Source organism: Otolemur garnettii, unplaced genomic scaffold, assembly GCF_000181295.1.
Source record: "Otolemur garnettii isolate 467f Iridium unplaced genomic scaffold, OtoGar3 scaffold00070, whole genome shotgun sequence".
NCBI lineage: Eukaryota > Metazoa > Chordata > Mammalia > Primates > Galagidae > Otolemur > Otolemur garnettii.
Window position 1 is genome coordinate 2,247,302 of NW_003852465.1, and position 17,017 is coordinate 2,264,318.

At 37.6% G+C, this 17,017-nt stretch overlaps 1 protein-coding gene across 4 annotated transcripts in view; it reads left to right on the forward strand.

The window, feature by feature from the left end:
- CNTN1 (contactin 1) overlaps positions 1-17,017 on the forward strand; it is a 344,737-nt gene that overhangs the window by 198,616 nt on the left and 129,104 nt on the right. For all 4 annotated transcript variants that reach the window (XM_003793535.2, XM_012807477.1, XM_012807476.1 and 1 more), the window contains 4 exons: positions 1,433-1,565; positions 5,709-5,881; positions 8,000-8,095; positions 14,929-15,135. In XM_003793535.2, the coding sequence (XP_003793583.1) occupies positions 1,433-1,565; positions 5,709-5,881; positions 8,000-8,095; positions 14,929-15,135 (609 nt within the window). The remainder of the gene's footprint in view (positions 1-1,432; positions 1,566-5,708; positions 5,882-7,999; positions 8,096-14,928; positions 15,136-17,017) is intronic.

Sequence of the window (17,017 nt, forward strand, 5' to 3'; positions counted from 1 at the left end):
GTTTCTGGCTTTTAGAGGCTTCATGATTAGCCTAAACATTGATATACATATGAAATATAAATTGAATTTTGAAAAGATTTGCAAATTCATGAGAATGTCTGCAAAATCAGCATTTATTCATGGCAGACTATAAGCCAGGTATGTGTGTATCCTCCATGAATGGTCTCAAAATGATTCTGATGGTAACATTATAAGATAGTTTTTTTTATTATTCCCCATCTGTAGAGGGTGATTTTGAGGATTGGAGAGAGAAAATAATTTCTCCAAAGGTTCACTCTCAAACTGTTGTTTCTAAAGGAAGGTGGAATGGAGCTCTCATCTTTAACTTTAACATTGCAGAAGATGAAATGTCTGTGTGCCATTTGCTTTAAATTCTCCCTTCAAAAAATAAACTGGAGGGGTGAACCACAGCTTTGGTTGGGCAGAGACATTCCAGTGGCCTCAAGTAGGAATGCTGCTGCTTTTTGGCCACACAAATCATTATTAATTCATTTGGGGCCTATGCCTCTTCGCTGTGCTCTGTAAACTCTGCCACATCAGGGACAGGTGGTGACTCTCTTCTCTTGGTCCTGCTGTGAGGTGTCACCCTTCTATTCCAGAGAAGGGTGTCAAGAACACCTGTTTCCCAGTGAGGCTGTTTGTGATAGATTTTAAACCAGTTGATGAGATTTATTTATTGCAATTTATTCAGTATTGTTGTAGATTTTGCTGAGTACCAGTGCTGGTCATATGTTTGGAAAAAACATAAAAACTGGCCCAGGAAAAAGATTCATTTCCCCAGGACATATAGTAATATATCTGTTTTTTTGTTCAAAATTGTTCCAGTCCTATTACCTTCCAGACAGGTGGACAGCCAGCTAGGAGGCTGGTGTACAGAGAGGAAAGGCAGAGCCACCTGTCCTCAAGCAGTTGCAGTCTAGCAGAACAGAAGGTTGCCTGGAGAATCACAGAGATGTGAAAAGTGCCCTAACCTGTGTAGGGAAGTTCAGGGACACAGTGGAGGACCAGTGAAAACCAGGAAGGGGTGAGAGGTTTTGGCTTCCTGGTGGAACTCACTCCATGTATATCTAGGTCATAAAGGGTCATGCAAATTTGGATAAGAGGGAAAAAGTAGGGTGATGATTCTCAAAAGATGGAACACCACATGCAAAGGCTCCAGGACGTGAAATCATGGCATGTTTGAGGAGCTACAAGTAAACACAGAATGAATTTGCAGAAATGATGGGAGATGGGCAGAAAGGAATTTTGAATGAAAAACCTGAATGCTTTCCTCAGGATTATGGAGGCAAATATCTATATCTTTGTTGTGTATTAAAATGAAGATTCTATGTTTTGGACATAGATTCTATGTTTTCAAAAATATTTTTTTAACATTTCCAGATTTTGGACTTCTGAAATAGCACAATGTAAAATAATTTTATTTTTCTTGTAGTTTCCGAGGAAGACAAAGGATTTGGACCAATTTTTGAAGAGCAGCCGATCAATACCATTTATCCAGAGGAATCCCTGGAAGGAAAAGTTTCACTAAACTGTAGGGCACGAGCCAGCCCTTTCCCAGTTTACAAGTAATGTACCTCGTCACTCTTTTCAGAATGGGGTAACAGACCAACGGTCTTAGATCAGCTTCCATGACCATGTGCTGATAAAGCTATAATATAACTCTTTCTGCAAATGCTAGGGACATGAACAAAAATATTGTCAAGCTATTAAAAACATTGTCTAATGCCCAACTAGACAGTAGGTTTTCTTAAATGTATGCAAATTATTCATTTACTATTTTCTACACAGATAGTGCTATGGCATTTGATGTTATCCACTTACAAATTGCCAAAAGGAGATTATGCCTTTTAGCATGCAAATGATTACATGAACGTCTTGAATAATTTAAATATACAAATTTGAGGATAAATTTTTTTTTTTTTCAGTTTTTGGCCAGGGGCTGGGTTTGAACGCGCCACCTCTGGTATATGGGGCTGGTGCCCTACTCCTTTGGGCCACAGGCACTGCCCAGGATAAAATATTTTATATGCGTTGGCCCAGATAACTACAGATATGGATGAATTCCTATATTAACTACAATAAACAATTTATATAGATAATTCTACAAAATAGCACTTTTACCAATAATCTCAAATCTATATTCCAGATAACACAGAACATTTCTTAAATATCCCTATATTAAACATAATAAATAAGTTTCTTTCTGTTTTTTTCTGGGTTTCCCAGTTACGTTACCAATAATGACTTCATTAAAAGTAACAATAGGTTTTCCTGCTTCAAATGGTTCAGACAAGTGTATAACTGCTTCTAGTCTGATACAAGGACTGAAATTCAAAAAGTAGCCACATGACAATGCATTAGAGTTTCATCAGCGAAATGGTTCCTTGAAGACAAGTGACTGACAGACAAATTGGGGGCTCTAATGTGTTGATGTCACCTGACTTAATTGAAGGTTGTCACTTAACAAGGTTAATTTTAATAGTAGAATATTTTTTTTTCCTGGATAGAAAAATAACTTTCTATAAGAATAGAAAGTTGTTACTAAAGAGAATCCCCCCATCCCCCCACATTTAATTCTAAGTGTTCTCACTTTCTCTTGCTTCTGGCTATACTTACAAAATTACTCTTAAAATAAAATATCAGTTTAGATACAAAATCACCACCCCTTTGAAGTTATTTTTATTGTTTCAACTTCACACATGGGCGAGCAAAGTAAGTACATCTTTTATTAATTATAAATAACACATTTGTCCTGAAAATATTTGATGGGCTGGACTTATTTCCACCCATCAGCCATATATGCTGAGGGCCTAGGCGTGATAGACACGGAATAGTGTCATTCAATGAGTCTGTAGAGGGGAGCTGATCCAAGATACTTCTACAGGAGAGGACACAACTCCTGAATAAGTGAACTGTCTTGCTCAGGAGGTAGCAAATATCAGATCCAAGACTGAAACACACAGGTTTTATGAGTTCCAAATAAGTAGATAATGTTTCAGCTTTTAAAAAAAATCTTAACAGATTGATAGAATCTCAAGAGCTATTTCAGTGATGCTTATTTCGTGACACTCTGTCCTTGGCATTCAAACCTGAGACCTTAGTAATTCAGTCTCCAGGCTGGAATGGAGGGAATAAAACAGGAGGGGTTGTTCCCAGAAAGTGTTCTAGAAAAATGGAAAAGGCTATGCTTCTTGCTGCTACCCCTCCTCCACCCCTCCCCTCCCCCACAGAGACAGTAAGTAAGAAAGCTTTAAGTACATCACAGACTCCCTCTCACAGGAGCCACCAGTGCTGAATTTCCTCGTTTGAGTTTGGCTTGACTATCCATACATTAATGTAGAGAGTTGGGAAAGACATATAGAGGTTTAACCCTGTTGTAAAGGCTTTTGACAGCATAAAAAGAAAGAAAAAGAGAGAGAAGAAAAAAATAGAAAAATTCAGCTCATGATGCTCTTAGTCTGATGGAAAATACTTAAAGCTTTAAAATTTTACTTACTATGCAGTGCAAGCTGTTCTAACCTTGGTAATCATGCAGTTTGTCACTCACACACACAGCAGTTTTATATTTGTAGCATGCTCTGGGTTAACGTGATATGCATAGCAACATCCTAGGAGGTACAATAGGAAACTTTACCTCCCACATATCAACCTTGAGGCTTTCATTATCTTACCCCAGGCCCAAAGAAGCAAGTACTACCATAAAAACTGTATTTAAAGCCGTGTAAAAGGGATTGCAACAACAGTGCATGTTTCTGAAAATAAGCCAGCAAAATTACCCAAACACAGCAAAACTTAATCCTTGTGTGATATCATCAGCAGAGTTAGATCCATGGGGATGAATTTAAGGCGATAAACAAAAATTTGGAGACAACCGACTGGGGGGGATAATCTCACCAATTGGAGTTGTCCAGCAAGGAAAGGCACTGCCTTGTCAAGTGCTAAGTACGTTGAGGCTGGATGGTTCAGGCAGGGAAATACTGCCATCAGCTGGAGGGAAGGGGAACTTTTTCGTTGGATTGGACTTGGGTAGTAGATGCACAAGTTTTCTATACTTGCTTTTAAATTGCCTCCTGCACTGTAAGAATTATAACAAACTTTGATTTAATAAAAAATATTTGAACATCATTATGCCCTTTTGACATGATCTTACCCTAACTAGAAATGTTCCAAGGTGACGTACTAGTGATGTGGCCACAGGCCACTGCTTGAACTACTTGACCACTGCTCTGGTGCTAACAGTGTTCCTATAGACACAGAGCAGTAGGGGGTTAAAGCCTGATGGAGAATGATTATAAAGTTATTCAGGGACATCTTAACTAAGAGCAACTTTCTATCCACATTCTTCCATCATCTCTGACCATGAAAGTGAGATTCCAGTTTCTAGTGAAACAGTCCCATCACTTATCTTCAACATGTCTCATCTACGTTGTTATGCGCTCTGCGGTGGTGCAAAAATCCTTTATCCCCCAAATCCCTGAGTAATGAGAAAACACACAAGTCACCACTGGCTCTACTCTGAGGAAAATCTGGTTCTACTTGTATAATTGTGGCTTGGCATCTAAAGACCCAGGTGACTTTCATCATTTTCAAACTGTGTGATCGACTTCTAGGGTGAGCGTATGCTGTTTGCTGAGCAGAATCCTGATTTCAACTTGTTTTACTGAGAAATCACTTTGATATATTGAGTCAGACACTGATATTTTATTTCTGGTAGAGCAATGCTCTTAGTATTTTATACAACATACCTTTATAGATAAGAATGCAACTAGTGCAAAGATGGTTGTCAAATTATGACCCATCTATGTATTATAAGAAATCTGTTTATAGAGCAAAACTCAACAAAATATTTGCCCCTTGGCATGTCTCATGAAAGGAAGGGGAAAGATATGATTCACATGAACTGTTCACCTTTCTGTATCTAAGGTAGATTAGAAATAATGATTCCAGAGACTTGAAACTATAGGAAATGGAGAAATCCCACCCTTACTCATACTTTTATATTTATTTATTTATTTATTTGAGATAGAGTCTCCCTCTGTCACCCTGGGTAGAGTGCCATGGTGTCACAGTTCACAATAACCTAAAACTCTTGGGCTCGACTCAAGCAATCCTCTCACCTCAGCTTCTCCAGTAGATGGGACTATAGGCACCTGCCACTGTCCTGACTATTTTAGTAAAGATAGGGGTCTCATGGCTCAGCCCCCATAGCACAGTGGTTATGGCGCCAGCCACATGCACCAAGGCTGGTGGGTTCAAGCCCGTCCTGGGCCAGCTAAGCAACAATGATAACTACAACAACAACAACAATAAAATAGCCAGGCTCTGTGGTGGGCAGCACTGGGGAGGTTGAGGCAAGAGAATTGCTTAAACCCAAGAGTTAAGAGGTTTCTGTGAGCTGGGACGTCATGGCACTCTACTGAGGGTGACATAGTGAGACTCTGTATCAAAAAAAAAAAAAAAAGATGGAGTCTCACTCTTTCTCAGGCCAGTTTTGAACTCCTGAGCTCAAGCAATCCACCTGCCTCAGCTTCCCAGAGTGCTAGAACTAACTGCTATGAGCCACTGTGTCCAGCCTCTGGAATCACATTTTTAATCATCAGACTTCACATAGAGCTGTATTCAAATTATTTCACAGCTCTGTTGACCCTGTGTAATTTCTAGGCCTCATGATCTTTGCTATGACATTTACATCTTTTTTTTTTTCACAGATGGAGAATGAATAACGGGGATGTTGATCTGACAAGTGATCGCTACAGTATGGTAGGAGGAAACCTTGTTATCAACAATCCTGACAAACAGAAGGATGCTGGAATTTACTACTGTCTAGCATCAAATAACTATGGGATGGTCAGAAGCACCGAAGCCACCCTGAGCTTTGGATGTGAGTAACACTAACTTTGTAAAATGGGCAAGTGTACTTAGGTAAAGTAAAAATTAGGCATGTTTTAATTACTGATAAAAATCTATATAACTGAGAGTGCTAATTCTGAGATGTTTAACTCTCTCGGATTTTTTTATTTTATTAAAATCCTCCCACTGACTTCCTAAAGAGAAAATGGACACCCACTCCATTTTAACACAAGCACGGAAGGCTTATAGTGGGCGGGATGTTCAAGAAGATGTTTGCTCCCCACACAGGCTGCGGACTGTTGGTAATAAGACAAATCAGACATATGTGAAAGTCTTAAGTTAAAATATAGGAATTCTGCTGTAAAGTTCAAAGCAGATACTAATGAATTCTACCGTAAGAGTTAAGCAGGTAGAGAAGTGAAAAGGAAAGGGTAGAGAGAGGGAGGCATCATAGTGACGTGAGTCTTCCAAGAGGAGTGGACAGAGTGACACAAGGGCTTTACTAATGCACTTGAAATGGTGGAAGATAATGTCATTAAATAAATGAAGGCCATGGTCTGAATATTTAAATGACTCATTGAAACCTAGCATCAGTGGAAGGGCTAAGCCATGTGTTCTCAACAGAGCCATTATCACCCCCAAGAGACCAAAGATTGGTTCTTAGGGGAAGGAAACATCTTAGATATCATAAATAAAAGTTCAACCCACCTGTCGATATCTTATTCCTAAGTATTTAACTTTTCTTCTCCTCATAGAAATAAATTAAATTTCATTTTAATGAACTTAATTATTTGTTTTAAATTTAAATGTAAAATTTCTTTTTATTGGGGCCAGTAATGAAAACCATTTTGAGAAACACTGTGGTAAGTTAAAGATATAGGTTGTCCTGAAAGAAAGTTGTACCTTGGGGGCAATGAGTTGGCCTAGATGTTCTTCAGAAGTTATTTTATAATCAGCATTTAAGTCTTTTGCAAAATGGAGTATAGAATGAAATTAAAATGATGGTTTTAAGAAGGCCAATAGAAGGGATGGAGACAGAAAAAGCATAAGAAAAAATTAGTATGGTGAAAGTAGCAATGTAAATAATACACATTATCCATGAGGAAAGCATTAACAGTTTGTATTATACTGAGGGAAAGAAGTTCCTGAATTTTTTTTTTCAAGCAAAGTCTAGTCAAAGGGCAAGAACATTTTGCTTTCATTAAAAATGGAATGACAGCAAGAAAAACCAATTTCAAGGATGAGAGAAAGCATTTGAGTGATAGTTTCAGAGGTTATAGAGACATTAAGTTATCCAAGTTGAAATGTCAAGTGAGCAGTTGAGGAGTGGGATGACATTTGAGTGAGACATCAGGACTAGAGATCGGAAGGATCCCTCAAAGAGGGAACAATCAAAATGGATGGTTATTTGAAAGTCTATGGTATACTGAGAGAAGTAAAAAATTAGATGTTATAATTTGGGTACTGATCAAAGATTGAAAAAAATAGGAAGAAAGATGGACTAAAACAGAGTGAATTTCAGTAAAATATGAAGAATTGAAAGAGTATCGAGGAGTCAAACCAAATGTGAGCTCCGAATATATAGAAAAGAAGAAAGGAAATTAGAACTGAGGCAAACCCAGGGTGTAAAAGGAGTAGGGATCAGTCACTTTCCTATTCCCCAGCTAGGATCCTGCCTCACACCCTTAGTCCTTCCTGGACCTCTGAGTCCTCCCTCTGGAAGAGAAATGCCCTTCCGATGAGTCCATTTCTCAAAGTCACTCCTCTTAACTTTCTGGCTTTGGTAGATCTCTGTTTTTGTCTGTCCTCATTATATTTCCAGATACCCTTAATGAGATTCTCTCTAAATCTGAAATTAAAGTCTTTAAGATATGGATAATCTTTAGGGTTGTCAAGCTGTTTTTCAATGTGTGTGGGCGTTGAGCTCATCACAGAACTTTTCAATGTGTGTACAAACCCCACCAGATAGAAACATGGAGTTGACGTTCATGGGCCTCACCAAACCAACTGAGTCTTACTCGATCTCAAAAGGAAAACTGAATGAATGTTACTGAGAAGGAAAACTGGTCAGTTACTGAAAAGGAAAATTGAATGAATGATGAGCTATTGAGCAGAGATTCCATATTTCCTTTTTTTCTTTTGTACTTAGATCTTGATCCTTTCCCACCTGAGGAACGTCCTGAGGTCAGAGTAAAAGAAGGGAAAGGAATGGTGCTTCTCTGTGACCCTCCCTACCATTTTCCAGGTAAACTTAGCTCCACTATGACTGTGAGTACCTGTCAAGTAAAGTGGGCAAATCTCCATTTTCCTAGTAATAAATACTACATTATTAATTACCATGTGAGCCTAAGAATCATAGCTTATTATTAATTAAGTTAGACAATGTTTGCATATCCTTACAATACACCACTCACCAGTGGTTACAGAGGCTTCCGACATTAGCTCATTAATCCCTAAGGATGTCTAATCTTTCAGTTTATAAACATACATGACAGGTTACGTCTTCCTTACATTTCCTACTACACAGGGAAATTATGATAGATTTCTTGGAAATTATTCCTGAAATTAAAAAGTACCAAGGAATGATGTATGATAAATCATTTTCTAAGTAATTCAATGTCTACAAAATTCTGTGAATTATACTAAACACTAAAAAGGGACATAATAAATTATTGATCTCTTTAGGAGCACCAATCTGTAAGAATAATCATCCACTTTAAAAAATGAACGATGTAAGTGTCCTCTGTCATGATAGTCAAAACTTTAAACATGTGTTTTTTGTAATTTGATGTGGCGAATTAAAAAGTTGAGAACGTGCTAATTAAAAGATGAATGCATCATCTCCACCATTTTAACTTGTTTTATTTATCAACTATCTCCTTGAAATAATATATGAATATCACTTTTCAGAAATGAAAACATGTTTTGTATTCTTATAGTTCTCATATTAGGTCATAAATTCAACTTTAAACATCTCCATGGAGAATAAAACATAGGCAATAAAAATGACTTAGGGTATAATACATCAATCTGATATATGTGTGTGTGTACATAAACACATTTTATTTATATTTGAATCTTCATATTTTGCACAAAATTATACACTTATATTCCATGCAAAATTGTAGATTTTTACATTTATTTATGGTTCTGGTTATTTATATATAAAATATTGGTAATTTTCTCTATCATAAGGGAAAGAAGATTACTTGAGAAATATAGGAGGAACATATCAAATTCAAAATGTTGTAACAGCCTTTCAATGAGAGAAGTCTTTTCCTTGAAGAACTGCTGAAACTGGGAAAAAATGTTCTCATTTTTATAGCCTTTCCCACAAAGTAATAATCACAAATACCAATGCCTACATTTGACCATAGCCAATACTGAGTAGACTTCTATCAGAATTCTGAGTACAATTCTATCATTCATTGACTCAGCAAATCTCTTGTGAGCACATGTTATGTATCAAGCGCTATTCACGCTGCAGAAATACCTCAGTGGAGCAAAACGGGCAAAGATGCCAACCCTTGAAGACCTTCTCATGGGACAGACAGACAATAAATAAGATCAATTTCTAAAAGACATATAATATGTTAGATATTTACAAATAAGTGCCAGGGAGAAAAGCCAGTGCAGAGAGGGGGGAAGGTAAGTGTTGAGGGGATGGTTGGACTTTTATGAAGAGCATTTCAGGGAACTTTGAATACAGGACTGAAGGAAATGAATATACCGACAGTACTAGTGACTGAGAGAAGGACATGCCAGGCACATGGGGCAGCAAGAGCCAAGGCCTGAGGTAGGCCTGTGGAAACCCGTGGAAGCCAGGGTGGCTGCCATAGAGGGAAGAAAGTTGAGAGTAGCAAGAAATGAATTAGAGAGATACAAGGGCTGTATTGTGGATTCCTCATAACTCATAGCAGTCATTTTGGTTTTTGCTTTGAATGGGATTTGCTTTGGAGGACTCTGAGCGGAGGAGTCACATGACAGGACTCAAGTTTGTGAAAAGACAACCCTGACCATAGTTTTAAGAAAAGACTTAGAGAGGGTAAAGGTGGAATCATGAGGTCAGTTAGGAGTAGTTCAATAATCAAGGCGGCAAATGATAGACCAGAGTCGTAGCAGTGGAAGTGGGGAGACAAACCTGGATATAATCTAGATAAATAAAATATATTCTATTCTATATAGGAGTGTAGATATATTTTGGTTAAATTCTAGATGTATTTTGAAGGAGAAGCCAAGATGACGTGCTGGCTGACTTTAGGAGAGGGCTAAGAGAAATAGAGGAGTCAAGATGGCCTCAAAGATTGTGTCACGTTCTCCTGGAGGATGAAGTCACCATCCCTTCAGCTGAAGGGGGAGCTGTGGCAATGTTAAATGTGCATTGTCTGTTAACCTTCTGCATGGAAATCCTATCGGCAGTCCCGTACGTGTGGGGAGTTCGGGTGGTGTCTGAGCTAGGAATATCCATTTGTGACTCATCATCATATAGGTTATTTTCAAGGCCATAGGACTGCTTGTGATTACTTATGAATAAGAACATTTAGGAAGGGAGAAGAAAAGATCCGAAGGACAGGTTGCTCCAAGATTTATCTAAGATAAGTCCTGCTTCCTATCTCCGTGGTATCTCAAACCGTAGAGAATTTCATGGACCAAAATGAGGTTCACAGAAGCTTAAAGAGTCATCTGCATCTTCATCCCAACAAAGACACGCATATTTACTTGGGAAAAACAAAAACAAACCATAAGTTGATTTGACATGAGTCCAAGAAACATCATTAATCACAATAATCTGGATGGCCCATCTGCTTCTAGTTAATTTACCTTATCAGGAGCCGTATAGTGAACATTGGACACGCCACCTTCACCAATATAAGAACAGATATTTTCTTTAAAACTGTAATGGATGTGTGTGTCTGTGTGTGTGTGTGTACACTATTTTCCTCTTTCTGTGCCATATCACTCCTTCCTCCTTAACACAGTTACATTAAGGTTTTATGCTTTACAGCTTAGAGAGGTTCACTGGCTTGAGAATGCAAGGGAATCTGTTTTGGCCTCTTAATTGCTAAGAACCTTACCTTGAAGGCATTTTTTTTAGCCTTCAAGCTCTATTACTCTAGCTGGTGATCTGGATTTCAGCCCTTACTATGTTGAGTACACTTAGACATGTCTACATTTTTAATTTCCTTATTTAAAATGTTGTCACCTACTTCATGGACATGTTACAGGCTTTGAATTTAACAATGTATTTGAAAACAGTGAAATGGACATGTAATTTCAATGGATTGATATTAAAGTAAATAAAATATAAATTAGTATATTCAGTATTTTGGATCCACAGTTAGTATGTAGCATATCTTACTACTCTAAATTAGATTCTTGATTCAGTATTACAGAGACGTGACCTCCCTCATTTACACACAAGGAAAATGCCCAGAAGGAAACGTATTAGACTATATTATATTTTTCTTGGGATTTAGACGCCCTACAGTTCCTCACAAAGGGCATAACTCTGATCTAAACTACTTTTCTCATCAAGAGCAACCACAAATGCATTTCAGTACAGATGTTTCCTCAACTTTATAATAACACTTGATATACAACTGCTTTCCTGATGCTTATGTAGCCCAGATTAGATGCTCAACAAATATCCGAGGAGGAAAAGAGGGGAAGAGCAAGTTTGCACGTTAGATTGAGTGTAGGAGAGTAAATTCCATGAAAAGGTAAATTCACTTGTTTAGGTTTTATTTTATTATATAATGATAAATAATTAAAAAATGTAAGACTTTAAACTCCCCAAAATGAAAACATAATGCTTCATTTTTCAGCTAGTTTTTTCTCACTATAACCATTAAAAATTGAACTACTGCATCTCACAAAATATAAATCATGTCTTTGTATATTGCAAGAAACAGAATGAAGGAAAAAAAATAATCCATCATTTGAAGCATGGATACTATTGTTAAAATACGAAATGCCAAATTATATTCACCTGTAAGAATTTAAAAATGGGTAAGAAAGGAGGGGTATGGTTAAGAAAAATAAATCCTGGGGTATGAAATGTGATCGTGAATGAATTGCAATAGACTCAAAAGGTCACCGTAAGGACAGACAGGAATGGGAGAGAAGGGTAGGGGATACCTTAGCTCACAATAAACCTTGGCATAAATTTCCTTCTAAACATTTTAATATGTATTTTACTGAGTTGAAGCACTGATCTGAAGCTGTGGTGGCTTTCTGTTGAATGTCATAATAAATGCAATTGTGACATGAAAACCATCTAAAAAGTTTACAGTGCACAGTAATTGGCTAAAACAAATTTCTACTGCAATTTGTATGGTCCAGACTATCTTAGGGCAAACAGAAGCAGCCTTAAGTGTCTACTGATGAAAGCAACATTTCCTAAACAGGCGCTAGCTCACAGAAAGTGCCTGATTTTTGTAAAATAAATAAATTAGAGGATCTAAATCAGGCATTAAATCATTCAGACCAATTGCTCTCTAGTTCAAGAATTACACTCATGATAATATCACCACAATAACTTCTCTGACTTAGCTCTCATCCCTTAGTGGTTGAAATTTCACCACTTGTCCTTCCTCATGCATCTCTTATGAGTGGAGCAAAGAAAAGTGTCTTACTCGGCCCTACTATTAAACTAACTTAATAGCTTTCATAGGAAAGCTACAACCCAATTATAGCCCGAGAATATGGGGAAAGGGGAGAGGGAGGGGAGGGGAGGGGGAAGGAAGGGTGATTGGTGGGATCACATCTATGGTTCATCTTATAAGGGTACCTGTGAATCTTTCTAAAAGTAGAATATAAATGTCTTAACACAGTAACTAAGAAAATGCCATGAAGGCTATGTTAACCAGTTTGATGAAAATATTTCAAATTGTATATAAAAAGTAGCACACTATACCCCATGACTGTACTAATGTACACAGCTATAATTTAATAAAAAAAAATTTAAAAAGTATCTTAAATTTTAGAGGAACCAAGTCATAGATCAACTGATTAGCCTGATAGAAGTCATGTCTAGAATTAAAATCTAGATCTTTTTATTCATACAACCAGTGAGTGTCTAGACTGTTCTGAAGGTTTTTTGTGGGTGGTTTCTTTTAAACGTTGTATATTATAAAATTCCTCTTCTTTTTAAAGGCAATAAATACATTTTCCTGACTTTTTGCTTTTTAGGTTTTTTAAAATTAAATTATTACCAGAAATCACTGTAAAATAATATTTTTCATTTTAACTGAGAATAGGGAAAACTATTTCACCATCATAAAAGTTCATTCTTCTTTAAAATTTACTACAAATATTAGCTCAGGTGAAAGAGTCTATAATACTTCCTCTGAATAGGATACTTCTTGCCTGATCCCAGGATACTGTTATTTCAGAAATATATGCGGCCCTCTAAATTTCCTTATATTCCAATTATTCTGTAACCCTAAATCAACATAAAGATAATAAATTAAAATAATCCAGTCATTTGCAGATTCCCTTGTCTAGAATGACAGATGTTAATGCTAACTCTTTTTTTTTTTTTAATTTTTTTTTTTTTTAGAGACAGAGTCTCACTTTATTGCCCTTGGTAGAGTGCTGTGGAGTCATAGCTCACAGCAACCTCCAACTCCTGGGCTTAGGCAATTCTCCTGCCTCGGCCTTCCAAGTAGCTGGGACTATAAGTGCTCACCTGGCTATTTTTTGTTGCAGTTTGGCCAGGGCTGGGTTTGAACCCACCACCCTCGGTATATGGGGCCGACGCCATACTCACAGAGCCACAGGCGCTCCCCGCCCCCCAATGCTAACTCTTGAATTGGAGGCCGACTATGATGGTTTGATTTTCTTCCTCTTTTTTCCTTTACCTGTATTTTCTATTTTTTTTCAAAATTGAACCTATACTACTTCTATGTTAGAAAAACAAGCTTAAAAATGAATACAATTACCTTTACTGCTGTTTTTCTGCTCTTGTATATTGCTGGAGGAAATGACATAGCTGAACTAAATACCGTATCACACCCAGATTATTATTCCCAATCACTCAGTGCTTATCTAGTGTGCATTTCTTTTACTGAATTTCATTTATTGCTCCTGCACATTTTTTTGGCAGCTTTACCAGTCACACTGAGTTCCCTGAGGGAAAATAGTAATTTGTCATGATTATTCCATCCTTAAAAACACTTGAATGCTGTTAAATCTTGGCTTTCAACCATTGCAAATCTAAAATCCTGTTGAACTTGACCCAGAGAGATTATCACTTACATTCTTACTAGTAGTTATTGTCTTCACCCTGCAAAGATATTTTAAAGGGAAACATCATTTCGGGACCCGCAATTATGCCTTGCCTTAGGTTTTGTCTTGTGTATTTGTTGAAAGACTGTGTGGGAGTCATTCATCAAAGCAGAGAGGAGAAATGTAAATAAAAAAACTATAGGAAAAGCAGCAAATTAAGAAGAAAATTTAGTTTGGGGCTTAACTAGCTAGTGTGTTTAGCCAAAAGAATTTCTTATGGTTAAAGTTTACCATGTGACACATTTCCTAAGAAAACCACTAATATGTTTTTTTTTTCCTGTTTATATGATTTCCTCTTTTTAATGTGACCACAACATAGTGTGCAAGCTCATTTCTGAGTCTATAATTTAAAATAGGTGTTCATAAAAAAAAAAAAGAGAGAGAGAGATAAAACCAAAATAAGTCATCTGGATTTTGTTTGTAAAATGCAGGAAGGTAGAACTACCATGGGCTTTGGAATTATTACACCGGATTCAAGATCCCAATTCTAGTTAATTGTCACGAAGTTCTAAGCAAGTTACATAACTTCTTCAAGTTTCCCTTGAGCCCCCAATGACCCAATGATGTAGAAGTAAGAATATTAATAGTTCATAATATAATAGATACAGATAAATTTGTGATTGCATAGTATGATCCATATATTCATGCAAACTATGGTAGCTATTAGAAAATCTGCACTAATTTTGTCTTAGATGTCTTCCACCATTTTCTCTACAATAACCTCTCTTAGGTCATGTGATGGCTGGTTCCTAGAAAAATCATATTTAGTAAGCAATTATTTTCTTCTAGATGATCTTAGCTACCGCTGGCTTCTAAATGAATTTCCTGTGTTTATCACGATGGATAAACGAAGATTTGTGTCTCAGACGAATGGCAATCTCTACATTGCCAATGTGGAGTCTTCTGACAAAGGCAATTATTCCTGCTTTGTCTCCAGCCCTTCTATTACCAAGAGTGTGTTCAGCAAATTTATCCCGCTGATTCCAATACCTGAGCGTAAGTATTTTATTTGTTTTGATGGTTTTCGCAAGGTTGTCTGTTTATGGCATGCTTATAACAATGAGAAGAAACTTCCAGTGGGGAGACCAGTTGGCTTTTCAGGAAAAACATTAAAGAGGGTTTGCACGAGGAGGGAGGCCAAAGGCTTGGACCAGAGCTTTTTAGGTTGAAAACACTCATTTGATTAAATTGCTGTTAACAAGGCTGAGTTCAGTGTAGTTGCCTCCAGCTCAGGTAATACACAAATGTCTGATTCACTGGTCAAGCGCTCATATGTTGGTTACAGTGGGAATCCCTGGCACCTGCTTTTTGTCTTAGGGACAGTCTGACCTCTTAGTAAGTTCACCAGGAAACTTAATGATTAGATCAAAACAAACAATAGTGGTGGCAGAATTAGAAAAAAACAATTCAGGTTGATGATTTTGATTTTTAAGGAGCTATGTAATTAGCAGAGGGTGCTACCACAGTGGCACCATGTTGCCTGGACACTGACATACCGATGGGCCTTCTCCAGGCTCCTCTGGACTACCGCCCTTTCTAAAATGCACTGCTGCTCCAGAGAAGCGTATCACAGTGTACTGCTTGCTTTCCATTATTCCTCTCCCAGTCCTACTCCCATGTGAGCTCCAGCTTCGGAGGGGAGATCGCCTTCAAATTGACAGACTTAGGTTTGGTTCCTGCCTCTGCAGTGGGAAAATGGGGAACATGCCCTGGTCCCCCTGAGATGACGTTTTCACTTCTCTCTGTAAGCAACATCCACATAGTACGTAGTTGGTATTCAATGACTATTGTTGACCTTCTGGTTCACGTTTCTCCCTTCAGTCTCAGGAGGTACTCTCCTACTTTACAAAGAGAAAAGGCGCCATCATGTAAAAATTCCCCTGATTCTTTCCTTCTCTTCCCTGGAAATATACTTGCATTTCAGCACTTCTATTCATTGTCTCAGGGGGGGAAATACAGTAGTTCTCCTCCTGCTAAGCTCATCCCTCCAGTTGGTCTGGTTCACAGTCAGTTTGATTTAATTAGACACTTCACTACTTTGCTTATTTTCTTTCTTTTCTGAATCTTCAAATTCTGTCCCACCTTGGTGTATTCTTTTATACTCAATACAAGCAATCCTGAATAATCACAACTCTCCTACTTGTTAAATGCAAAAGAGAAATTTTGTTCAGGCCTTATTCTGTTTGAATGTTGACGAGGTCTCTTCTGCTCATGAATTTTCCCTTCTTTACCTAATTTCCTTGACCCCTCATCTGTCTGCCTCTCTGGCAAATTCCATTTGGTATTTTAACCAGATGTTATTCTTTCTTATATTTATCTCCAGGGTTTTCCTAGATATTCCCAGCAACTTACACATTTTCAATAGTAGCCTCATGACAATTCAAATTTACATATCCAAAACTTTCTTGTGTATGTTTAGACCTTACCTCCTGGACTTGTCCCCCCAAAGGCTCTCAAGGCTGTTAAGCTCAAAGTGTTCCAGACACACTTGTTGTCTATCTTCCCACAAGATCTGCCCCTCGTCTGGTGTTTTTCAGCTTATTTAGTAACAGTATTTTACTTTTATTAACTCAAGGTAGCATTTTTTTTTTATCATCAAACTTTTCTTTCCCTGAACTTTAGGACAACTAATCAATTGGTTCTTTGTTAGTATATAACCACCTAGGAAATTTTAGGGGACATAAGGGACACAGAGATACGGATTTGTCAGCCCTGGGATGTGCCCCAGGACTCTGCAAGTTCAGCAAGCATCCTGGGTGATTCTGATGAATTAGGTCTTTGATCTACACCTTGAGAAATATTGATCCAAGAAGTAGGCCTGTTGATTTTGCTTCCGAAATACAGCCTGAATCTGTTGTTTCCTTTCTGGTTTCACTGC